At 36.1% G+C, this 26,994-nt stretch overlaps 1 protein-coding gene across 1 annotated transcript; it reads left to right on the top strand.

Moving 5' to 3' along the window:
• LOC128239885 (uncharacterized) lies at positions 1-26,975 on the top strand. Its single transcript, XM_052956328.1, has 10 exons — positions 1-75; positions 7,028-7,055; positions 7,942-7,977; positions 8,475-8,513; positions 16,094-16,165; positions 16,769-16,822; positions 17,676-17,710; positions 24,273-24,968; positions 25,226-25,380; positions 25,962-26,975. Exons 2-10 carry the CDS (start codon positions 7,030-7,032, stop codon positions 26,961-26,963), a joined length of 2,115 nt encoding a protein of 704 aa, XP_052812288.1. The 5' UTR covers positions 1-75; positions 7,028-7,029; the 3' UTR covers positions 26,964-26,975.
• Positions 26,976-26,994: the final 19 nt, after the last annotated feature.

Consider the following 26,994-nt stretch of genomic DNA (forward strand, 5'->3'; position numbering starts at 1 on the left):
ACAAGTCTGTGTTGAGATTGTTTTGGAATATTTTCAGAAACTTGATCAAATTTCTCCAACTAGATGCATGTTCAGGTGAGAATAGTGGTTGCAATTGAAAGATTGAAGGTTTATCTGCATGTTGGCTGCATGTTTTTGTTGCAACTTTTCGTTTGGGTCCTTTTGTAGGCATGTTTTTCTTAGCTGTCACATTTGATGAAATTGGAGTTGTTTCACTTTACTCTATTTAGACAATTCGAGATTTTCTGACTTTGTAAAAGTGCCGTAATTCATATTTATTTATGCTAGATAGTTGGTATGAGTGACCCCTTTGATGAATCTGAAGAAAAAAAATATATTTTAGGTTATTTTAGGTAAAATGTCACTAAATTTTGTTAAGGTCAAAATTCAGCTCATTCCCTCCAAATCACTGTGATCGTGAGGGGATGTTTTCTTTCTTTACTTCCGCTGTCGCAATTCGCGTTTTTAGTCATAATGGAAACATTTAATACGGTATTATCGGTATCTAAATATGAATACATGTATACCTTTGGTAAACCGCCGATTGTATTATTGTCTGCAAACGATAGTTTTCGAAAAAAAAGGATCAGCGTTCTTCGGTCTGGTAATTTCCTCAACTTCTAAGAATTTTTCCTCAACTTCTAAGGAAGGTTTGGATCTTCCTTATAATATAAGGAAGAAATCGGTCCATTTAAGGAATATTTTAAAATAAAAGGTTTCTGTAATATCATTAAAAATATTTCTTAAAAAAGAAGATTCTTTTAGTACATTTAAGGACTTTTTGTATGAATTAAGGATAAAGTTAAAGATAAGATGCTTCTGTAATATGGCCCCTGTATTTTAAGTCTTTAGATCGCAGATATATATAAAAAAAATTGCTACCTAGTCAATGATCTATTATATATTATAGTTAGATTACGTAAAATAAAAGCCAAATGATGTAGAAAGGGCGGTATGAGTGAGGCGTACGTAGAATATAACCGTGGCTAAAACATTGTTAACGAAATATTTTACGCAGGGAGTGTGTATCAGGTGAGTAAAAGAAGGCGTTTACACACCCTCGAAAGTTGGAATTTGCACAGTTCTTAACGATTGCCTATATGCAATTTCATTGGCTGACCAGTTTGGTAATACTTCAAGGCAATTTACTGCACAGGGATTATAACTAGCTGTAAAGGCGTTTCCATCAACGTTCGCTAATAGACTTGACAAATTAATTGATAATTTAATATGCATGTTTGGGTAAGGCCTAAAAAAGAAATGTCTGTTTCGGGTAACCCGACCTTACCTATAAAAATGCGCCGACCCTAACTATTTTTTTCCGTTTCTGAGCAAAAAAATATTCGTTAGTGAATAGAGAGTTACGAAGGGCGGATAAATGCGAATTGGACGATCAGAATTATTGTTTATATGATAAAACAAAGTCAGGCAATGACAGTAATGTAGGAAAGACTACCATGTGCAAGGAAACACTTTGAACTTACGACAGATTTTGAAAAACAAATAAAAAAAATCCCTACCTACCCTACCTAAATATTTTGGGAAGGTTACCCTAAACAAACAGTTATTTTTTGGCCTAATGCTAATTTCGACATCAAGGTTAAATTATTGCTATAGATTTATACAAGTTTTGTGTTTGTAAGAAACTTTAGTTCTGAGCGTGTTCCTGAAGTTGTCCCGTGAATAAATTCGCTCGGACATGGCTGAATTTTGCAAACATGTATTCCTCTTCTATAAACATAAACACTTACTTAAAAAGTATAAATACTTATATTTGGATGTGATCATGCATAACAGATATTGACCGGACACGAACCACCAGGTAGTCTGACAAACTGACAAAGTGACCTTGACATTGTGTGGCTCGTTTCAGGTTGTCATGTTATGGTTGCAACACATTATTTCAAAATCTCACAATGAATGACTGTTTGGACCAAGAAAGAACTTATATTGCTCGTAAGATTTATATATAGGTGCGCATTGACCTTAAAACTACGGACCCGGGTCCATGGGGCGCGACACATCCTTATCTTATCGTTTTCTTTTCTGCAATTTTTCAAAATCTAACTAGGAATATAAAATCCTTGGACTGGACACGAAAACTTATGGCCGGACAGGACGGATGGACTGACATGACGAAGCGCAATCGTTTAAATAAAACTGGAGTGTATATGAAAGTTCTGTATAATGAGTGTTTTAAATTTAGTTAGAGCGGCTTTATATATATGCTCTTACATGAATATACTAATAAGCCATAGAACTAAACACGAGAGAAACCATGTTTAACCATATGATATATACATATAAATTATTACTTCTATTACGTGGTTCTAACTTAATCATTGACAAGCTGAGAACAGTATACCAATAACAGTGGAAACACTTGCGATGCTTTAATAAAAAAAGTCTATTTTTTATTGCGTTTTATTTCCTTTCAGACTATAACCTGGAAATGGTAACTAAAAACACTACATCTCAATTCTACAAATGCAGATTGCGTAAACTTGATTTTTAGTTTAACTTCTCTAAAAATACGGCAAAAATAGTATACTGCCATGAATCGGTCTATAATTACCAGATAACTGAAAATAGTGGATGTATGTAAGCTTCTTTCAAAATATGAACGGCATCATTAACGAGACATTGCAGTCCGGTCGGCGTAAATCAAAGGCAAATCAAAATATCTTCAATGCAACGATTGTATAACAATCAACAAATGATTTGTTGTCTATACATGTTAATCGGAAATGGCGCAGAATTCGCAGAACATGTAAAACCGTCCGCCATGGTGTTTGCTCATTTTATTCAAGCCAATGCATCCTTTAGATGAAATGCTGCATAAATTGCACCCCAATTGCCACCTAAGAGCTATCTGTGTCAGGACAGTATGTCTTGTGCACACCAACTCTTCGAATCTCAGAGTGGTTTTCTGTGTCAGGACGCATCGCACTGCGCCCCCTCCCTGCCTCAGAGTAGATTTCTGTGTCAGGACGCATCACACTGCGCCCCCTCCCTGCCTCAGAGTATCTTTCTGTGTCAGGACGCATCGCACTGCGCCCTCTCCCAGCCTCAGAGTAGCTTTCTGTGTCAGGACGCATCACCGCGCCCTCTCCCTGCCTCAGAGTAGCTTTCTGTGTCAGGACGCATCGCACTGCGCCCTCTCCCAGCCTCAGAGTAGCTTTCTGTGTCAGGACGCATCACTGCGCCCTCTCCCTGCCTCAGAGTAGATGTCTGTGTCAGGACGCATCACACTGTGCGGCCCTTCCTGCCTCAGAGTATATTTTGTGTTAGGATGCATCACACTGCGCCTCCTCCCTGCCTCAGAGTATATTTCTGTGTCAGGACGCATCACACTGCGCACCCTCCCTGCCTCGGAGTAGCTTTCTGTGACAGGACGCATCACACTGCGGTCCCTCCCCGCCTCAGAGTAGCTTTCTGTGCCAGGACGCATCACACTGTGCGACCCTTCCTGCCTCAGAGTAGACTGTTGTGTAAGGATGCATCACACTGCGGCTCCTCCCTGCCTCAGAGTAGCTTTCTGTGTCAGGACGCATCACACTGCGCCCTTCCCTGCCTCAGAGTAGATTTCTGTGTCATGACGCATCACACTACGGTCCCTCCCCGCCTCAGAGTAGCTTTCTGTGTGAGGACACATCACATTGCAGTCCCTCCCCACCTCAGAGTAGCTTTCTGTGTCAGGACGCATCACACTGCGCCCCTCCCTGCCTCAGAGTAGATTTCTGTGTCAGGACGCATCACACTGCGACACCCCTCCCCACCTCAGAGTAGCTTTCTGTGTGAGGACACATCACATTGCGGTCCCTCCCCACCTCAGAGTAGCTTTCTGTGTCAGGACGCATCACACTGCGCCCCTCCCTGCCTCAGAGTAGATTTCTGTGTCAGGACGCATCACACTGCGACACCCCTCCCCACCTCAGATAGTAGATTTCTGTGTCAAGACGCATAACATTGCGCACCACTCCGCCCGCTTCCGAGTGGCTTTCTTTGTCAGGACGCAATGCATTGTGCAGCCCCGTCCCCGCCTCAAAAAAGCTATATGTGTCAGGACGAAATACATTGAGCACCCCATTACCGCCTCCGAATAGCTTTCTCTGTCAGGACGCAATGTATTGTAAACCTCGATTCCCATCTCTGTGTAGCATTCTGTGTCAGGACGCAACGTATCGTGAATTTCCCCCATCCCGTATCCGAGTCAGGACGTATCACATTGTACATCGCCACCTCTCCGCCTACGAGTAGCTTTCGGTGTTAGGGCGTATCACAATGTGACTCCATTTCAGCCTCCGAGTAGCATCCTGTGCCAGGACGCAACATATTGTGCAGCCCCTCACTCCCCCATCTCCGAGTGGCTTTTATGTCAGGACGCATATCCCCTACTACCTTCAAGTAATTTTCGGTGTCAGAACGCAACACATTGAGACATCTCTTCCCCCTTTTTTTAACAGGACGCAACACTTAGTCTCACCCCGAGTAGCTTTCTGTGTATGAGCGCAAGATACCCCCCCCCCATTGATCGAAATTGATATTTTAATGTTATACTGTTTGCAATGCTGAATTTTAACTTATTAAAATATATTTCACTGATAAATATATATTAACCGACTGAAAGTATATGTTAAAAACTTTTAAAATGTTTGCAATACATCAGAGTAGCTTTCTGTATCACATTGTGTATCTCCCACCTCCCTGCCTCCGCCTGGCAGGACGCAAATCATTGTGAACTCCACTCCTACAAGTAGCTTACTGTGTCAGAACACATTATATTGTGAACCTTCTCCTCTCAGCATATATGTGCAAGGACGCAACGATATCATCATCATTATCATCAACATCATCATTTTAGCAAGGCAATATCAGCATCCTCATCAACATTCTTCAACATAATTATCATTAGAATCATGAACATCTTAAATATTATCATTTTCCAGCGCTAACATCAGCAGCAGCGTCAGAACGCGTTTAAAAAACCCTTAACAAAACCTTTGGGGCGTTTGACGGCTTTCTGACACGCGTAATAACGCCTTAAAACTCGTACTGATTACTTTTTTGGCGGATTAATGAAACGCGCTAGCTCGTTTCAATTGGCGGCCTTCGCCTTATCACCGATATCTTCCGCATATTTGTGTTGAAGTGGCCTAACAGGTTTGTAAACAAAATACATCATAAATTCTTCAATAGCGTACAACTTCAAGTACTGAACCAAAAATTCAGAAGTGATAAAGAAAACTCCAAATGCGGAAGTGTGAATGTAAACTGGAGTATGAAAAACATTACTAAGATAATCCAGGTTAGAAAGTTTTACAATTTTCTGTTAAGCAACAAAAAAGTACGATAATCAGCTAGTAAGGGTTGAAAGGCAATCAATTTGAAGTAAATATTTCTTTTTCGTTCTAATTTTATTTTTGTAAGATAAATGTTATCAAAGTTTCATGTTGAGCACATGCTTGCCATCATTTATTTACATAACTGTTATCAGCAAACACTACCCCTTAAATTGTATGGAGACATAATTTGATAAAACCGCCAGTGAATCAATAAATTGCTATCTGTATAGCCCATTTCACAGACGTTTCGTAAAACTATGGTTAAGTTTGCTATTTCAAGTCACGTTAAGAATAATCGCATGACTGTATTTGTAAACAAAGTGCTCAGATACTTCCTGCTAGAAATCAAATATGTCTAAAATGAAAAGAACATTACACCCAGTTTGAATCATGAAATTATGTCGATATTTTTGTATACGGTGTAACAGTTCACAACTGACATAAAAAGATGTGTAAGAGTGCAGACCGTGATTGCGTGGTAATAACGGGTTAGACCTAATATGGAGACAAACTACAAACGTTCTTCGTTTGGCTCGCTCGAAGTTCGCATACAAATCAAGTTGATTTAGTAGCGGCCGGTTTGAATCATCGCGAAAGAAAGGTAAAATGTCGGAACAAGCCAGGCAGTTAAAGTAATTTCGCTTTCAAGATAAGCAGAACAAATTCAAAATCCTCGACATTGTTTCACCGTAACCTAACATGTTAATAATTTTTACCATTCTTTGCAATGGTGTATATCTTCACACGGAGGTCGTCTAAATGTCAACACTAGATAATCCTGTGTGATATCTATATTTAAAAGTCCTTACCAAGAATTGTGTGTGCATGATCAAACTTCAATTTTACAATTTTGTTTCATTTTTTTTTTGTTAAGTTGTAGGTATATTTTGGGCTTTATATGCATGAGTTTCAGCCAATATTTGGGAACATATTCACTATTTGTAATTATATATTTCTATGGACTGTCAAATATCATGTTATATACGTGATAACAGCGTTAATATGTGGCATATTCTGTGTAAAGGCCAAATAAAGAGCCAAGTGGTTCGTAAACTATTTGAGTAACATCCCTTCTGCTGTGTTTTTGGAGAGGGTACGTTTTAAACGATCAACTCTACAGTTTAGAATTATGATATCATGTATTCGAGTTCGAGTCAAAAGTGTAAAATTAAAAGAAAATCAATAACAAACCAAAAAAACGTTTAAAATTATTTTGCTTATATTTGTTTTTGTTTTTTTTAAATACTCAAGGAGCTCAAGTTGTGTTGTTGTTTTTTTTCTATTGTATCACTTCAGACATTTAAATTGCACATTCAACATCTTTTTTCTCTTACTAAAATGTTTAGCCTGTTGTCTTAGCTTTGCATTAGAGGTACACATTCGAACGTCTGATACAGGTTACATCTAGACCATTTTTTGAAAACATCACCTGCCGCTACATTGTACGGTAAAGACTCAACTATATTTCAATTATGAAGAGAAAACTGAAGGAAAATGCGAATATAGATATCATTTGTATTTCTATAGTACATTATTCTATGGTACTCATTTGAAAGTATATATACTATACGTATGAATTCAAAAACGAATATATATATCAACAAACATGCAGCCAGAGTGTTTATGCACATCCGACGAGACGTACACTTTGTACATTTATTACAATTTGCTTAATTTTACAGGTATGGAAAAATCTATCCGACGATATCGGTAAGTAAAATAGATGTAAGGATGGGGTTTTTTTTATACTGAATCAACCTCAAATCAGGGTGTTATGTTACTTTTTTCCGATCAGTATGTCATGTGACCTTTATCTTACGTCAGCTGGTCATGTGGTCAGTTCTGCGGAGTTCTTTTGAAAAAAAATGGACTGGACTAACTGACAGGAATACAGTTTAGACTTAATGATTTAAACTGGTTGTAGTGATTTAACTCAGCATGTAACACAATCATGATGACAGCATTTGAGGTCGGTAAGACCAAGGCTCAGGTCTCTGTTAGTATTTAAATTGTGTCGATATGTAGTGTTGGAAATATTGTCGAATTTTATGTTTCCTGTGTGTAAAATTGGTTCCCGTATGATCGTACCATTGTGTTGAGAAAATATCACCAATGGGTTGGTTGATACGCAACAAGTTTTCCTATTTCGTTTTCACTGACCGTTCCATATCGGTTACCCCAACATTTAACAATCCTCTCTGGGGATGTGGGGATTTAGCTAGTACGTGTATACAAGTCCAGAAACCATGTGTATCTTGCTCTACAATTATGGCAGCTTTTATTTGTGATTATTGTCAACAGTCGAGAAACTTCGGATGTAAATGTCTCATGCCGGATTAACAATACTACACATAACTTTATTGTATGGATAACAGTAAAGAACTACTTTTATCATGCAATATATTTTAATCCAGACTACAAATTCAAATCGACATTCATAATTATAGGACTTAAACAAGAGTCTTATTTTATTTTAAGAAAAATATCTTATGGAATGTTATAGTGTTTATTGTTAATCTTACTTCGTCATTTTGTTCCTCTATGAAATAGAATGCTTCAGCATACACTTACCTGAAACACATTATCGATATTTCAGGAGTTGTCCAGACCTTTCTACCATCAGCGTAGAGAAGTATGTAGCTTAATATATTTGCGTTTAAATGTTTTGCTCAGAACCGTTTATAAATAAATTATTTCAAAGGTACTGTCTAAATGCACTACGGTAACCTACGATTTAATCTTGATTTACGTATAAGGATATTGGTTTAATCCGTGATTGCAACGATTTTTGATATAATTTGAAAGCGTTATATTTAGGTGTATTTCAACTTCATTGTTTTATTGTGTAATATTCGTGTTTCATCTGAATGAAGACATAGTTTCATCAAGATAAAGTATGTTGCCTCGTATGACAGTTTAGCAATTATAAGTTAAAAAATAGTTTAAAAAGTTGTAGAATATTCGTTTCACTCCATGCATTTTAGTTGAAGAATATACAAGATCCTTGTATAATTTGAAAGGAAGTTCTTGTGATGGTTTTGAGTGTTTGAATATATATATTTCATCGTCATTGTTAATCGCTATGGAATAGAACGCTTTGGCATACATAAAACATTGTCGATATTTCAGGGATTGTCCGGACCTGTCTACTATCAGCAAAAAGCAAAAGTATGTAGCTGAATTATCTTGAGTGTTTCGGTCAGAACCGTTTGTATTATAAATATTGCACAATTATTATCTATATGCACTACTTGCGATTTCATTTTACGTTTTTCATTTAAATATTTCATTATTAGCCTGTTTGGTTAGCAACGCTAATAGTCTAGAATAGTCTAGTCACAATCAAACATGATTGTCCTAGATGAAACATACATAATGTTTTAGAGATATACACGCAAGCCTTCCCCATATTGTGACTGTTCTCGTTACGATTTTTTTGCGTTTGTATTCAGTTCGTAAATACTAAATGTCCACTGGAAAAAATGTATCAATAGTATTGTTCTGAAAGTAAAAGTGAATACAGTACAATTTCAACAATCCCCGAAAAGGTACCTCGTATTTGAAAATTAGCTATTAATGTATGCGCCTTGCAAAAGACATATGATCCCCTGGATGTTGGAAATTTTCGTAAACTTTCTCTTCTGAGTTCTGTCAGCAAGGTATATGACGTATCATAACAGTTCAACTCCTTAGGTGCGACTGATTTTCTAACCTACTTTCAGATGATTCAAAAAGACTCTCCGCTAAAGAGCTTGTGTCCTCTTATCATTCTTTGAGTCTCGCACTCGACGATGGTAAAAAAGTGGCTAACAATCCGTCTATAACGGAGTGACGTTCTATACGGCATTATCTATGACACCATATCAGTATCTGCTGGCCACCGCAAGGATCTTTTCCCGGTTCCATGTTGTTGGTTTTATATTAAGGTCATTATTTGAGAGGAAAAAATAGTCACTTCGAAAAACTGACACGGCCATCGTGTATAGCTTGGGGCTGGTATCCTGTAACCTAGCGAATACCGAACCAAACATCTATCTTCTCTCAAAAGACCAACACACCAAACCATCTACCTGTTTCAACAAACAACATCTAGACCAACGCATAAGCATATAATTGATATGTCATCTTCAAAACCAATGCTCCTTTCATGATCACGTTTAATATATATGTGGAAAACTACAGAAACAAGCTCAGTAGCCAGCCTTTTAAACATAAAGCCCGTTTAATGGCACTGGGTAAACGCCAAAGACATATAACTCAAAATCAATAAACATGGAACAACAGCACAAAACTCCACAAACAACACAGTGCATACATACTATAAAAGAATGCTAGGTATGTTTATCAAGGATTGTAAGGTACCGCGTTGGAGCGGTCAGTAAAATGATCACGTTCAACCCACCAAACAATAGTCCTGCCAACATTTTTTTAACAAAGTGTTCATTCAAGCATCTATATGTATTAAATGAATATATTTCAATACGTTCTCGGGCAAATGCCTTGCATTTGTTTTGTCAAATACAGATATTACGTTTAAGTACAATCAAAGGATTAATTCCTCTCCTTTTTTGACTGTGTTCATAACTAGGATGGTCTACGTACGACGGTTTTGTACAACTCGGATGCTGTCACAATCGAAAAACTATTATGTTAACTTATTATTTTATATTTTTAAAACTATGCAGTGCAAGAGTGTAGTCAATTACATATACAAAATGTATGACACATAAAAGTGACATAATTACGAAAATGAATAATGAATAATGAGAAAGTTTATAATGTTTCCGGTTACAACAAAATAATGATATAACAGCTTTGGTTATTATTCTCTGTCAAACACTAATAATCGCAAAATATCTATATATATTTATAATCTTCATATTTTACAATCATGAACATGAAGCCTTCCAACATTCTCGTTAAAGCAAGTACTCTGGTTAAACATTCAATTCAATTTCGATTGAACAGTGTTAATAAACAGTTTGATAAATCTGTACAGCATTGCATTTTACAATTTTGCAATATTTAATGGTTCGATTGATTTTTAAACACAAACAAATCAGCTCCTTGTGAAGACAAGTTTTTAGTTTTAAGTTGATTTAGATAATTCATGTAATATATAAAAAGATAAACATTCAAATGTATTATCGAACGTCGATGTGCCGAGTAACAGTGAATTAAAAACATTCATCAATAGTGGCTATAATTCAATGCTTTAATTACAATTTATGACAAAAAAGGAAATCGGGGCATACCGTAAAGCCCGAGTTCATTGTTTCTCCTAAAGAAAGTTTTTCGGATTTGTGTCGCATACATGGTACTGCTTTTTAAGAATGTTTAATCCTGTGATTAACAAATAAAAATGGGGTGTATATAGCATGCAATACAGTGAACTTCAGGCCCGTTGTTGAACCAACAAAGGGAAACATTGTTGGGGTACTGTCTAGGCATTTCAGAAGGTACCGTCATAGTCTGACTGACGGTTTGAAATTAAAGAACCGTTCTGTTAGATGGATCCCCTACTTGTTGACAGCAGACCAAACGGTCAAGCGTTTCGATTGTGCCAAACAAACTTTGAAAGAAAAATGTTACCCTAGTCAAAATTCTGAGTTGCTCACTGGGCATAAAACTTGTGAATTAATAATTTGAACCCCAGCATAAAAAAAAACAAATAATGTCTTCCTAAAAGTAAGGCAATGACGGTTATTGAGAAGAGGACAAGAAACGCCAAAAATGTTTTATGCTATTTCATTCCATTTTAGTGTTGTACAAATTTCTTGCAAAGAGGGGACAAATACTGTAGAGTTTTACAAATATTAAGTACTTTCATATGTTAAAAAATCTATATAAAAATAAACGTCAAAGTATAGGTATGAACGACATAATCCTTATTAATGACCACGCTCCAGACCACAAATGTATAACTGTACACTTTTTATCAGAACGAGAAAGGGTTATTCCGGTTGAAAACTGGACTTACTCATCTGACCTTAGCCCATGTGATTTGTCATGTATCGCTTTCAAGATCTCTCAGGTAACACTATGCCTCTTTCTGCAATGTTTCGGTGTGTCAACAGTATATCAAAGGGAGACTACTTTGCGTCATTTAGATCGTGGATTGCAAGACTACAAAAATGAGTACCTGTGCAGAGCTAATTTTAATATGGTTGACGTGAACACATTTTTTTATGCAGTTTACATTTACACATACGAAGACCAATAACATAACTCATTTTGAGAACGCCCCTTTATATGAATGTAGTAATTCCTAATGTACCTAATTAATTCTTATATATGTTTATGCTCTGCTTTCATATAAGGCAACAGTGTTATTAGTGGGGCGGCTTAACATCAAATCATGCACTTTGGGTTAAAAGCATGAAACTTGGGACACAAATAAATAATCCCCTACTGATTATTTTTTTTATATAGACCCAAGTCAGCAGCGCCTCCTGGTGACCCTGAATGGCCGACCAATTCTTCAAATGCTTTTATCTTTGTAACTATACGTGATAGACTCATGTTCTTGGTATCTAAATATACAGACTTTATATATCATTGGACACACAAAAATATGATGTATGAAGTATTTTTGTCCAGAAATAACTTTTATATCATTTAAATTAACCACTTTTGGCAACATCAACGACGAATATTAAACGATTATGATCCTAGTATCTAGGAAATCTATAAAAGTTAATGGATCCAAAATTGTATAATATATGGGTTTTTCCCAGTAGTCTTTCTTATTTAACAATTGTCTTCCAACATGTGACAAATGACTGCAACGGCATTCCCTTATGGCCGAGTTTAACAATTTCATGTTTCGGTTCTAAAAAAGCCCATGTCGTATAGCTCTGCCACAACAGTTTTTTTGTCATGTTGTTTAACCTTTACCTTTCTTTGGCCATCCAATTAGTGTCTGTCTCATGACCAGATCCTGTTGTTACCCAAATAAAAGGACCAATCAAGCCAGATACTCTTATAGCAGCAGTTGCACCATTAAAGGCCAATGTCTGGAGGCTATGGGGACTGCTCAGTAAACAGGAGCTGACCAAGAAAGATTTTGTCTCATTGTCTGCATACAATGCTTCTATACAACAGGACAAAACAGCCCCAAGTACAGTTGAAGCTCATATGCCCTTGTTCCTCCTTGAATTCGCACATTCGGATACCATAGTAAAATACTCGATGATTGTAGTTAAGGCTGCAACAGAGCTCAACACTGGACAAAATCCAGTGCTAGATCAACCACTGTTTGCAATATCACAGTCAATACAGTGCAACACATGGAGAAGATGGATATCTTATCATGGTTGATACACATTGAGATGACAACATTCAATGTCATTGGCGACTGACTTGGTGTAAGTGTTTAGGCAACTGTCATCTTTAATACCGGGATTGTAGCAAGTGGAGTCGATGACTCCCCATTGAAAGCCATACATTTAATCAGAACAAGGCATGCCTAACAGATAGCAGCTGCGGACATCTGAATACTGCAGCACGATGTCTACGACAAATACATAGGAGCTATCCTAGCGGGAGATAACTTACTGAATTTCACACAGACTGGTATGGCCAGATGACAGCAGAGCAATCACAGTTTAAATATAGGTCCATGGTGCTTGAAATGGAACTTTTTATATTTCAGATCATCGAATCAATCATGACAAGAAATTGTCTGAACTACCGCGTGCAATGGTCATTGCACGGGTATTCAGCTTTGACCATACCAATTATGCTACATGGCTTTCGGTGCATATCAGAGACATATACTCTCTGTCAGAAATGCACCCTGCCATCTACGAAGAGCTTGTCGCAGGAAAATTAATTCCACACAAAACAAACTGCCATGACACTTAACCAAGTACTGGCAAATGCCAATGTGAAAGGTGACTGACAATCCATATGCAATACAACGCATGTATGTAGGCCCCGAAATATTGGTGGCAGAGTTTGAACTACAGCTGTTTAAACTTCGTTTGCCTACGAAGTGAAGGTCTTGTTGAGGTCTTTGAAGAAATTGGAAATTATTTTAATGAGAACAGTGGCGACCTGCTTACACTGTGCACAAAGTTCATTTTAGACTCTGAGGTACATACACTTGTAACAAAGGCGTTCAAAGTGGACCAGGGGCACTATGACCTCTCTGTCAAAGAAAGGTTTGTTGATCAAACAAAGTCAATCAATGACCCAATAATGAAAAAAAAAACTTCAAGGTTTAACAATGAAGGAAGACTGTTTCCTGTTTTCCAGATTGTACATTGCATGCTAATCCAGGGAAGGTAATTTTGAAGAGTTTTGCAGACACAAAAACCAGCCATAGCCTCCAGCACTCTTGAAAGGTGGGTCACTTAGATCTGGAAACACGGCAGACTTACTTGTAGAACAAACAGTTTTGGCGTGACCAGTAGACGCGTACCAACAAGTAACTGCAAAATTACTGGGTGATGCAGTAATAGTTAAAATTCTGCCTCCAAAAAAACAGTTGATGACTATTCTAAAAAAGAATTCATGGCATACATTGAACAACAGCTTGAACATGCAGATAGAATTGATATCATGCTGTATGTTTACACCCAATTGGTTAAGGAGGAGCGTGGAGCTTTCATCAAATATGGCAAGTAAGTAAGTTTTCTTTGTGTTAGTGAGAGCAAGACATAATTGCTTCACCTGTTGTTTGCAGAAGAGGCTTCAGACAGAGACCTTCCAGATAAAAAAACAAGCCTTTAGCACATACGGGGTCAACCTACTTTCAGCACCTTAGATTTATTGCAGATTTGCAGATTAAAACAATGCTCGCAAAGGCGCACCAGAGTGGTACATCACTCTGGTCATGATTAGGACACACGACTCTGATGTAGTCGTAAACATTCTGTCAAAACCAGCCATCATTGCATGGCACATTAAGTCTTGATATCATTTGGTGCAGGGAGGAACCATAGGTAAATTGTAGCAAATACTCTGACAACTACTTTAGGCCCACCTCAAGAACCAACATTGACCTTATGTATGCGTTCACGGGAAGTGACGCAACATCCATCATTGTAGACATCGGGAAGAAGACAGCATGGAAACGTGGGATGTATTTAAGGATGATGCATTCTGGGTCCTCCCTGCTGCCCCTCCAAATTTACTTGTCAGCACAATTGAAGTTCTAAAGAAATATGTTGTTCTTTTGTACGATAAAACATGTCAACAGACTGAGGTAATTGGAGCAAGGCAGCATCTATTTACATATCAAGCAGGGCATGTCTGAGTCAGTCACTGCAAACATTACCAATATAACAAGTGCTGTAAACTAGGAATGGCACCAAAGTGATGGTTCATGGACACATAACTGGACCACCATTGGTCAGGCACATGTGTAATGTACTGATACACTGAAATTGTCGCAAGGCATGCAGGTGTTAGTGCAAATGCAGCACGGCTAGCCATCAGTGCAAGGCCCTTTGTTCTTGTGAAGGCAACTGGTACCAAGAGTGACTATAAATGTGTAGATTTGATAGTGATAGTGATAGTGATATAAACTTTTATTCATGATTCTCTTGTGAGACGTACAATAAGCGACGAATATCGTATGTATGAAAACCCTTAGTATTCATGTTTTCATTCAATAACATGTGATGCATCCTCAGCACCCAAGCGTATCATAACCTATATGATACCCTGGGCAAATTTGCTAGGGAAACTTCGTAAATTTTGAATATTCATAAGCATTTTTCGACCAATGAAATAGCCAATCACAAAAAGGAAAGAATCTCCTTTGTGAAGAGCCACCGGCATATTTAATAATATCCTACCTAAAACAATTTGTAAGCCGTGATCTTATTGGATCATTTCGAACCGAGATTACATCCGTAACTTCTCGGCCATCTCCGCACCGCATTTGGTGTGTCTCATGCGACCAATCAAGCTGCTGGTTTTTACCTTATTTATTATTCGTATTATACATATGTTGGTTGATTGGTTGACACAATTCGAACAGTCGTTCCTATTTTTACTACTGACAATGATTCACTGGTTGTAAGAAATTGCCATTTTAAATGATATACACGTGTTTTTTTAAGTAAATGCTTTGTTTATCAAATTATGTGTGTAGCCAATGGCTTCCTTGGCCTAATATCTGTATATTTAGACACCAAGAACATGAGTCTATGACATATTGTAACAAAGATAAAAGCATTTGAAGAAAGTTTCGGCCATTTCAGCGGCCTTTTTGAAAAATGGCCGCCACGGTCACCAGGGGGCGCTGCTGAATTGGGTCCATATCTAAAAACAATCAGTAGGGGATGTTTCATATGTGTGCCAAGTTTCATGCTTTTAACCCAAAGTGCACGATTCTATAAAAAAATGCCCCACTATATCTCCAAGCGGCAAAAAGACCGCGGGTTAGATCCAAATTTCGTTCTATTACCTTCTGGTAATAGACAATTGTTCCGACTAAAAACATATCAGCTGATAGATATTTTCACGATCGAACTAAATTTATAAGTGTGCCATTTATTCGCACAACACGTTTGTCATATGTTTTGAAAAGTTGTTTTAATTTATTTGTTTGAAATAAACTTCAGACAATTACGTTACTTGCCTATATGCATGTGTATATGCTTTATTATTTCAATGGCCATCAATTATCTCGATAAATGTTTTTAATTAATTTTAATTTCTTTTTCTTTTATAAAGTAAGATTAACATTAACTTGTTCAATTACAAAAGCTTTAGATATAAATGATATAATTCAGGACCATATCACCTCCCGAAGAAAGGACGTCTACCATATACAAACGTCGTAACTCACCCACTCCCACTACAACGTAAGTTTATATATAATGTTAGATGATTCTTGATTATAAAATGTGTAGTTATCATACGAATCAAGATCGTCTAAAGGCTATGTTCGCACTTTGTCGTTCACCTGAATCCATGTTTTCAAATCTTAAGTTTAACAGTAGGCAGTGTTATTTCAGCGTGCATGTAATTTATATCATTGTTAAATATATACAAACAAACAAAAACCTTTAAATAACTCCTGCATGTTTTGTATTGATTTTGGCAATCATGTTGTCGCATTTGCTAGCGCTTTCGCTTCCCACCAAGGCGTTCCGGATTCGATTCCCTGCATGGGTGCATGTGCATGTTGTTTGTGGCCAACATAACATACAAGTTTGTTTCTCCCGGTGACTCAAGGTTCCCCGACATCACAATACAGTTACATCGTGCCAACAAGATTTATAAAAAAATAACATTTCAATTTTGCACAATCGTTCTAACAATAAATGAATTCAGACTATTGTGTTAAACTTTGCAATATTTTGAAATTGAATTCGCTAGCAACCAATATCATAAACCATATCAATTCAGGATTTAAATAGTTATCATGTCAATTTTGGATTTACCATTTTTATAATCATGTGCAGGGTAACATCAACACTACTCCCTGAAAAGTCTCCGACCAGTAAACCCGAGGGAAGGTATGTGTAAACATTTGATAATCACCCATACTTTTTCTGTGTAATTTTGAAACGGAAGTGTGTACCTAAATTCCGTAGGAATAATGCCACATAAGATTCTTTTGTTTTTGGTGTACATGATTCAGGCCTGTCCGTCTTCAAATCTCTTCGTACACAATTCATATATTCAAATACCTTTTTGCTACTCCAAACAGAAAATATAAGATTTAACTCTTTAATTTCAGTGTTGTACAAATACGCGTCGTGTTAAAGATATTTTACTGCGACACAATTTATGTATACATTTTATTACAGCATGAGCATGTCCTCGGTGCCTTTCTCTTCGTAATATACATAATAACGACATCGTTAAAGAAAACTGTACTTAACAGCTACGACTTTGTTATGTAAGGATAACTAATACTTTTCCGCCTCATCCCTTTATTTTCCTGATTTAAATTATTTGAACTTGTAGAAAGCAACATTTTATATTACAATACATGATAGTTTTGAAATTTTATGACATTTTGATCAACGATGTCTGTAAAAATTATCTCGCTCTGAAACACTTGTATGTGGGTCATTCTTATTAACTCTTAATCATTGACATAACATAAGAGGTTGTGTGTTGTCTTCCAAAGCCACAAATTTAATATTCCATAACCGTACTCTTAATAAAACAAACCATTTTTGACAGATTGTTTAAACCAATAGGGATAATGTTGAGTTTTTAATTGCTGTCAATAAACAGTTCCAATCAAACTGAAACTGTCAATTATATTGGATACGTCCGTAGGACAACCACTTCAGAATGTATTTTTAATGTTTGAAAAAGTGTTGCTTGGTTTAATTCTAATACTATATTTTTTTTCAGACCAACCCAGGATGTACACAGAGCAGAACGTCGAGGTAAACATGCCTTAATATATTAAATACAATACAATCAATATCGTATGGAAAAACAAAGGAAAGCTATAGGAATTCGACCCAAAAATTAGCTTGTTCTCTTAAAGCTCCATTAAAATTTATGTTGAAATGTAGTGCTTGGAAACCTCATATAGGTTGGTATAATGTGAAAGACATTTGTTTGCTGATTGTCAATATGTAAAACAAAATACCAAAAATACAGTATACTAAATTTATTACAGTGTGTGTGTTTGCTATGTATTTTAAAGAGTTTTGAGACTTGTAAAGGTTCTTATTTAAACATACGGGTAGGTCATTTGGTTTTGGTACATACCTCAACTCCTACACGAATGCTATCCGATTGGCCTAGAGCGATCACATGCGCAACCTTTAAGATCCATTCATCGCCTGTAATGTTTCAGTATGATTCATACCACCCCTGTATCTTTCATACCCCGCATAAGATATAACCACCGGATGTTTGGAATGAGTCATTCGAATACACATGAATAATGGTATGGAAAATGGATAATAATAACAAAGTGATTAACGTCGCACCAGCAGTAAGGTTAACATATATGTTAAAACAAACATTTCTAAGGAAGCTATATTTCATCGTTAAGATCGGAAGCATGTTGAATTTGAATAAAGATTCAAAAAATGCTAGTCATTACCAGTTGGAGTAAAACATATCTGTTTTGCACTTTTGAAAATTGCAAATGTTGAGTCTGTTTATGAAAGTTTTCCCCCCTCCGAATGTCAACATCCTATATATGGACTGGTAAGTGTAGACCAGCTGGTTAATTCTTTTATGCATTTTGTTAATATTGAAAAAAATCAAGTTGTGAAATGAGTCTTGCAGAGAGCACAATGTGTATTATACACAGTGTGTATACAACTAATTTAAGGTACACGGTGAAATAAATTCGTTACACTGTTATTATCTGATGAGTATGGGATAAACACCCCAAGTGGTTTCATAACACGCTTAAGCTTCGCTCTCACATGATGTGAAACCACTAGGGGTGTCAGTAATAATACGTTCAGGTTTAAGCAAGTAATATGGCTTAAAGAAAAGTGATACTTTAATTTGTAACACTGTCAATATTTTGAGCAATTGATGCCGAAACATTTTTTGAAGATGTCTATGAAATAGTCTTCTTCATCTTATATAGTCAGACGCCAAGGATCTGGAGTGGTATTCAATACGCGACCGAAATCATTAGTATGGTCATTCCGCATTAATTTTATTTACTGTAGAGTATTGTTTTTATAGCACGCACTCCGATTAGCTACTCCTTTCTTGGATCCAGTGAATACCAATAAAGACCTTAACCCAAGTATTTACTGACAATACATACGTTAAGTAGAACTGTATTATGACCTTCTGTTATGTCATGTTTGTCTAACTTTTGACTAAACACGCACATACACGTGCGGACACACACACACACACACACACACACACACGCACACGCGCACGCATATATGTATGTTATTTTATTGTAAATTTCATGTAGAATAATGATGACACACACAACACATATAGCTGCGTTATATACGATTGAATATATAAGGAACAATAACACATCCATGGATAATCAATAGCACCTTTACCATGCTTCTGAACCGTATCCGTGCCCCTATAAACCGCATCTGTAACCGATCACCCAATAAGCAATCTTTAACAAATATGGACCAGTAGGTAGGTAACTGCTTGATATTTGGAGCAGTTCGCTAATTGTTGACCAATATAATTTTTACTGACCTCTGTGATTGTAGTCATGTCAGCCTTCTGTGTGGTGACAAGCATTTATCATACGAACCAATCAAGCGTTTTATGTCGACCACTTGTCCAGAGCTTGGTACGTTTGAAAAAAAACTTTAAGTACCAAAGTCCACAAAGACGATGCATTTCAGAGACCATTTATGTAAACAATTTCTATTATTTTCTTTTAAAAGTGATAAAACCGGTGAGGTATTTTTGCCGTTTTCAAGATTTATGTTCCTTATTCGGAGTTTGGTACGTTTGAAAAGCACTTTAGGCACTAAAATCATCTTGATACTACAATGCATTTCTGCAAACGTTTTATGTAGACCTTATGGAAGCGTCCAGGTGCCAAAGTGAAAAATATTTTCCAGTATACTATCTCCTAATTAGGACATACTAATTCATAATTATGACTTACTAAGTCCTAATTACGAGATACTTTCTCATAATTAGGAGATGCTATCTCCTAATTACGACTTATTAACTCATAATTATGACTTACTAAATCCTAATTACGAGATACTATCTCATAATTAGGAGATACTATCTCCTAATTACGACTTATTAAGTCCTAATTAGGAGATACTAACTCATAATTATGACTTACTAAGTCCTAATTACGAGATACTATCTCATAATTAGGAGATACTTACTCATAATTATGACTTACAAACTGCTAATTAGGAGATACTAACTCATAATTAGGAGATACTATCTCCTAATTAGGAGATACTAACTCATAATTAGGACTTACTTAGTGCTAATTAAGAGATATTAAATCGCGATTATTACAGTTTTATGTATACATACTTTGAAATAGGAAACCATTTTAGGCTGCTAGGCCGCCAGTCCGCTAACTTCACACCGCTAGGCCGCTTAAGTGCTCGATCGACTTTTAAAAAAAAGAAGTTTATAATTGTTGAGAGTGATAATTTGGGCATAAAAACAGAATATACATATAAAAAATAGAAGGAGAGGCATGTTCACATGCTTTGAAAAGCTGACTGCTTGTTCGATTTTTTTTAAATGTCGATAATCGCCTCAGAGTGATAGTGTGTGCTTAAAACGCAGTTAATATTTCTTTGTTTTTTAAGAAAATAGGATAGCATTTTGGGCCGCCAGGCCGCTAGGCCGCTATCTTCACGCCGCTAGGCCGCTAGGACGCGAGGACGCTAACTTCACGCCGCTGAGCCGGTGGGCCGCTAGGCCGCTAACTTCACGTACCTACTTTCAACGTCATTTCAAACTAATAATAGGGTCATCATGGACTTCTTTCTTTCATTGATTGTGTTTCTATACACTTGTCATTTGAACACTCCAAGGTTTTTTTTAACTGCCATTTTGGCTCAACTTGGCTGCCAACTTGTCCAATATGTTCTTAAAAATGACAGTAATATGCAAAGCCCTAATTTTATTCATCACCATTATCAACAACATCATCACAACCAACATCATCATCACCACAATCATAACCACTACCACCATTATGATCTCCACAATCATCCCCACAACCAACATCATCATCATCATCATCATCATCATCATCATCATCATCATCACCACCACCACCACCATAATCATCATCATCATTATCATCATCATCAACGTTATCACCATCGTTTTTGTCATAATTATGAGATAGAATCTCCTAATTATGAGATAGTATATCGTAATTAGAACTTAGTAAGTCATAATTATGAGTTAGTATCTCCTTATTATGACTTAGTAAGTCGTATTTAGGAGATAGTATCTACTAATTATGAGATAGTATATTCTAATTATGAGATAGTATCTCCTAATTAGGACTTAGTAAGTCATAATTATGAGTTAGTATCTCCTAATTAGGACTTAATAAGTCGTAATTAGGAGATAGTATCTCCTAATTATGAGATAGTATCTCGTAATTAGGACTTAGTAAGTCATAATTATGAGTTAGTATCTCCTAATTAGGACTATATAAGTCGTAATTAGGAGATAGTATCTCCCAATTATGAGATAGTAACTCGTAATTATGACTTAGTAAGTCATAATTATGAGTTAGTATCTCCTAATTAGGAGATATAATACTGGAAAATATTTTTCACTTTGGCACCTGGACGCTTCCATAAGACCTCTTCTGCTAGGGTAATCGATAAAAATGTATTTGTTAAAAATAAAAAAAATAAACCGTTTCTGTTCCTTATTCGAGTTAGAATAAGGAATTAGGAACTCGTTCATTAGTCCTTATTCCTTATTCGACTAACTGTGCGTTATAAATGAGTTGAAGCGCTCCATCCCGATGAAGAAAATAATGCATTTATTCAGACTATTTTTAGTACAATGTGGCGTTATATTTTTTGGTCTCAAATAATGAGCGATTTGAAAACTTTTTTTCCAGAAATCGTTCGTTATTCAGATTTTGTCGCGTTTTTAAAGTACTATTCCTCTCTTGAATAGACACGTTTTTAATAAAAAATGTAATAGTTATAAAGTTGAGAGTTCACCGATTCTGTTCTTTATTTAGTTTGAATAAGGAATATCTAGTTCCGTATTCCTTAGTCGCAATTCGGTGTATTGTTTATTACTTAAAACCTAAAGAACTGTAAAAAAAACAACGCAACCTTTTATATGTTGACCAATGTTGCATAGCCAATTTGAGTTGGTATAAGGAAAAACGATGAAGTGCCATGTTCCTTTTTTTTGGATTTCTATTCTGTCCCTGAGCGCTTGTCATAAACGGGAGCAGCTTATGGAAAATACTTCGTATGTATTTTTCAGATACATATGTGTTTTATTATACTGATGGAAAAGAATAAAGGAAATAAGCATATTGCGATCTAGGTGAATAACGAATAAGATACTAGTCCTTTCCAGGGCTTATAAGTGAAGAATGTGTGTTTGTGCAAACATACTTATGGAGAAGCCTCGTGCGGACACGAGGACATTCGTTTTCGGATGTTCATTTACCGGTAAACATTAGCCAAGTTGAAGAAAGCGGCCATAATGTACAATCGAAAAACATGACCCTTTACAGTCTGGGAAAAGGCAATACAAAATGTTTCAGAAAGCTAAAAAATAGTATCATTCAATTAATTGATTAATGTTTTATAAAACCGAAAAAAAGTGGATTTTTACTGTCCTTTTTGGGGTTAGCTGATTGTGGCTGAATTGTTCAATGGAACTTGTGATCACTGATGCCATTGTCGTTTAACCGTTTATTTTATCGCAAAAAAGAATGTCAATATTGTCTAAATTTTATATCAAAGAAAGATAAGATTGTTTAAAATTATTGTCTTTGCTACTTTCCTTCTCACGTATGCCTCAAAATATTTGTTTCGAATCAAAACAAGTGTTAGGGTATTGGGTAAAATTAGCCTAGTTATGTTTACCTGAATCACACATGTATTTATTGGCCTTACACATATACAAAGAGCATTCATTTTATAGTTTACCCAGCATGACCTCTAGAACCCCCGGTCATTCAACCGGATGACACTGCCCTTGTAATACATAGCTGTGTGCATGATTAAGTCCTTCAACAGAACAAGATTAATAAATTTATTATTCCAGATTGTGTCACATGTCTTGACCGGTATTTGGCAGATATTCCACCCCCACCGCACATTAACGGAGTAAAGTCCCAAATGTATTAGACCTCAATGCTTTCTCAAAATCAAAAGGAATCAATATCATCACATTCCGTTTCTTCCTCTTCCGCGCTAGGGACCCATCAGAAGACCTCCACAACCTCTATTTTCTCTATCGGTGGTGGTACAGTCCTTGAGCTTGACCGTGGTCTCTTTGAAACGATTAGATTTTCCCCGCTACCGCCCTATACATCTGCCTGGCATACTGATGAGATTGCTTTTATAGTCAGAGAACGTTAAAAATGTTATAGATAGCAGTTAGTTTCAGATTAAATTCGATTAAAAACTTGTTTCCAAGAGGATGAAAAGTAAATCTAGGAAATTCTAAAACCGGAAGTAAAAGGGAGTTACTTCGTTACACCGCTTGCAACCCAATAGTTCGAACTAACCCACGTTAAGACATACACTTCTTAAACTTTGGACATTCTCATGCGAAAATAATTGCGATTACGGTACACGATCTAATTGCTATTAAAACTTGTATGCACAAATATGCATTCTCAATAAATATACCAAAAGCGACGATGTACATATTCATCTTCATAAACTTCCATTGATTGTCTTAGGTCAGAACATGTACAGTTTTCTTATCGGCAATTCCAATTATTTCAACCAAAATAACTATCATCATTTGAAGACAACAAAAGTAACTTGTATATATATATATATATATATATATATATATATATATATATATATATATATATATATATATATATATATATATATATATATACATATATATATCTATATGTCGAAGCAGGACTTAAATGTCCAGCGCGAATCAATCACTTTATACACCGTTTTGTGTCTGATAGTAATGTTACATATATATACATATATATATATATATATGTAACATTACTATCAGACACAATACGGTGTATAAAGGGATTGATTCGCGCTGGACATTTAAGTCCTGCTTCGACATATAGATATATCATCATTTATCATATGATATATCATATATATATATATATATATATATCATATGATAAATGATGATATATCTATATGTCGAAGCAGGACTTAAATGTCCAGCGCGAATCGTGTCTAATAGTAATGTTTTGCTGTTTTGGAAATATTTTGCCACAGACAAAATGCCGTCATGCACAATGTTTACGTGCACGAATAGATATATGTTGTTCATGTTTATTTTTTCTTACAGAAGCAGCATACGAAATTTTGCTATGTACCGGTAGAACGTTCAGCTCTAGTTGGCCTAGCTTTGTACATCATTGTAAGCAAGTCAAAGAAATATGGTTGCAGTACCACGACGTTCTTTCTGCATTAGGCCTTCGATTGAATGAAGATATCCTAAAAAAAGAGAGTGTTTTTCTTTCGAATTTCAACAGCGTGCCGGTCTACTTTGCATTTGTTGGATTCAAACCAAAGGAAAAATCGTATATTGCGAAAAAGGTTTCGAATATGATATATAGAGGTGCAAAGGTCGCAACTGTTTTCGACCATGCTGATCTGAAAACCAAAGCTTTTGAGAAGATTTGCTCGCAGAATCACATTGCACCGCTTGTTATCATATGCCATGTTGATGCAGAAAAGCAAGCATTTCTCCATGGGGAAACATACAGAAAATCTATCAAACCCGAGCGAGAATGTATTTTTGTTGTGGTATGCGAAATGACGCATTGCGATCATAAAATAACCGATTGTAACAGATTAACAGCTTACACATGTGATAAGGAAGCGATGGTTATAGAAAAGGCTATTGAGAAGCTGCTTAAACGGTGGGCATACATGATGCTAGCTGAAAGAGTAAATACAATAAAATTAATTACTGAATTTACGACAGATTTATCTTCTTCTGAATTTATTCAACAACTATCTAACCACGGAATCGAAAAGGGTATGTCTCTTGAAAGTTTTATAATATTGTTGTTGCATCTTTAATAAATCAAATGAAAAAGTAAGGGACGATCGGATCAGTTAAACCTTCAATTGAGTTTTTATTATTGAATAATCCCATGCCTAAATACGTTTTCGTACAAATATTTAAAATAAAGTCCAGGTTATCACGTTGATTGCGTTTACCTTTTGTTTGACGTAAACAATATTGATCAGAGCAAATACCTTGTAATTGAAAAGTTGTATTAAATGTTTTAGAAGAAGGGGCTTGGAAACACAGCGATGAAAGAATATATTTAGTACGGAAACTCAAAGAACTATTAGAAGAAAGTAGATCGTTATATTCGAGAAACCATTTACCCACGGAGGACTGGCCAACATTTAGCCCGGAATCGAAGATACCAGTTAAAATGGTTTGTGTTTTGCCTTTTTCTTAGGTCATATGGTGGAACTGAAGAAACGACAGAATACAAACTACACTTGTTTAATTGAAAAGTTTCAATACAAATTGACTTATGCAGAACACTGATATAATTTTACTATGTCTTAATATTTATAAATATGTAATTATAGACTACTGCTGATTGTTAAGATATACATACACTACTTAAACTTTACTTCTAAAAGCATCTGCTTTTATTTTAGAAAGTATTATCTTTAAAAGGGAACATATGCTTGTTTATAAAAAGACAATCAACGTTTTATCACATGGTTTGTTTGTTACAAATACCAGCTGAATTGAAGTCCATTTTAATATCCAAACCAATCGAGAAATATTTTAAAAGAAAAAAGCACACACACTAAACTGATGTTTCATAGTGTTCATGAATAAACACTTCATTGCAATTTAAGGTAAAGGGGAGCACACATTGTTTTCAACGATATCCTTGTAATGTATGCTTCAGATTGTTGAAATTGTTTATTTAAACCGTAACCTTATGATCATGTATCATGATACATTGAATAACTGGTTAAATGATTGATATATTTTTAGATTTTTGATCAGATTGCTAAACATCATTATGTCGTTGGATGTGGCAACAGATTTGGGACACTTTTGATTTTGGTTGACGAAAAGGTAGAAAACAGAAACAAAATTGAAGAGACACTTCAATCAGAAATGAAGGATTTTAAAATGGAACCCAGTGATTTTGCATTGAAATATGTGTCAAAAAGACTTCGATATTTCATCAAATCAGGCGATACCATTGATTGTAATGATGAAAAATCCTTCGGAACTCTTGCCGGTTTTGCACTGCAGGACACAAATGACAATCCAGCCAAACAACGATTAGTTGCCCTGTTTTCTCGTCATGTCGCTGATATGTGTACAGAATCAAAGCTGAAAGTCGAGGGCGTTATTATTGGTGACATATTACACACTACAGATGAAGGTGTTGACATAGCTGCTGCTGAGGTTTATGCTGAGCATGTGGATGCTTGTAACAGTAAGTTTGTTACTGAAAAAAACATTGAAAAGACATGTGGAGCACTCGATCCGTACAAAGTAGAACTGGCTGGAATGCTAGTTCATCTTGTTGGCGCTGCGTCTGAAGAAATTGGACTTGGAAAGATAGCTGTTGTAAACTTCTATTCAAAGCAGGCACACGCTATGAACACAATTTTGCTTGAAAATAGAGTATCCAACACACATGTATTTTGTGAACCCGGTGACAGCGGCGCTATGATTCTATCTTATTTCCCAGATGATGATAAACTCATGGCTCTTGGAATGTTGATTGGCTCTGTCGAAAAGAAAAATGAAGAATATACAGATAAATTTGCGAAACCATTTACATCAAGCAAGAAAAAAGTTAGGGCAAAAAACGTACAGAATGATGCATGTCAATGGTATGCAGCGTTTTGCCTAAAGGAGGGTTTGGAACAGTTGAGCAAAATTCACGACGGACGGTTTTTCTTAGTTGGCGAAAAAAACAACAACCTTCTGCCGAGCCAAAACAAGAATGTGCCAATGGTTGTGTCTGGTGAAAATTAATTGATAAAACATATGTAAAAAATAGTGTCAG

This window comes from Mya arenaria, chromosome 7, assembly GCF_026914265.1.
Source record: "Mya arenaria isolate MELC-2E11 chromosome 7, ASM2691426v1".
NCBI lineage: Eukaryota > Metazoa > Mollusca > Bivalvia > Myida > Myidae > Mya > Mya arenaria.

Bases quoted from the DNA above. Each gene is read 5' to 3' on its own strand.
- LOC128239885 (XM_052956328.1), top strand. From the start codon at position 7,030: ATGGAAAAATCTATCCGACGATATCG. The intron at 7,056-7,941 runs GTAAGTAAAATA...TCGATATTTCAG, and splicing joins AAATCTATCCGACGATATCG to GAGTTGTCCAGACCTTTCTA. The intron at 7,978-8,474 runs GTATGTAGCTTA...TCGATATTTCAG, and splicing joins TCTACCATCAGCGTAGAGAA to GGATTGTCCGGACCTGTCTA.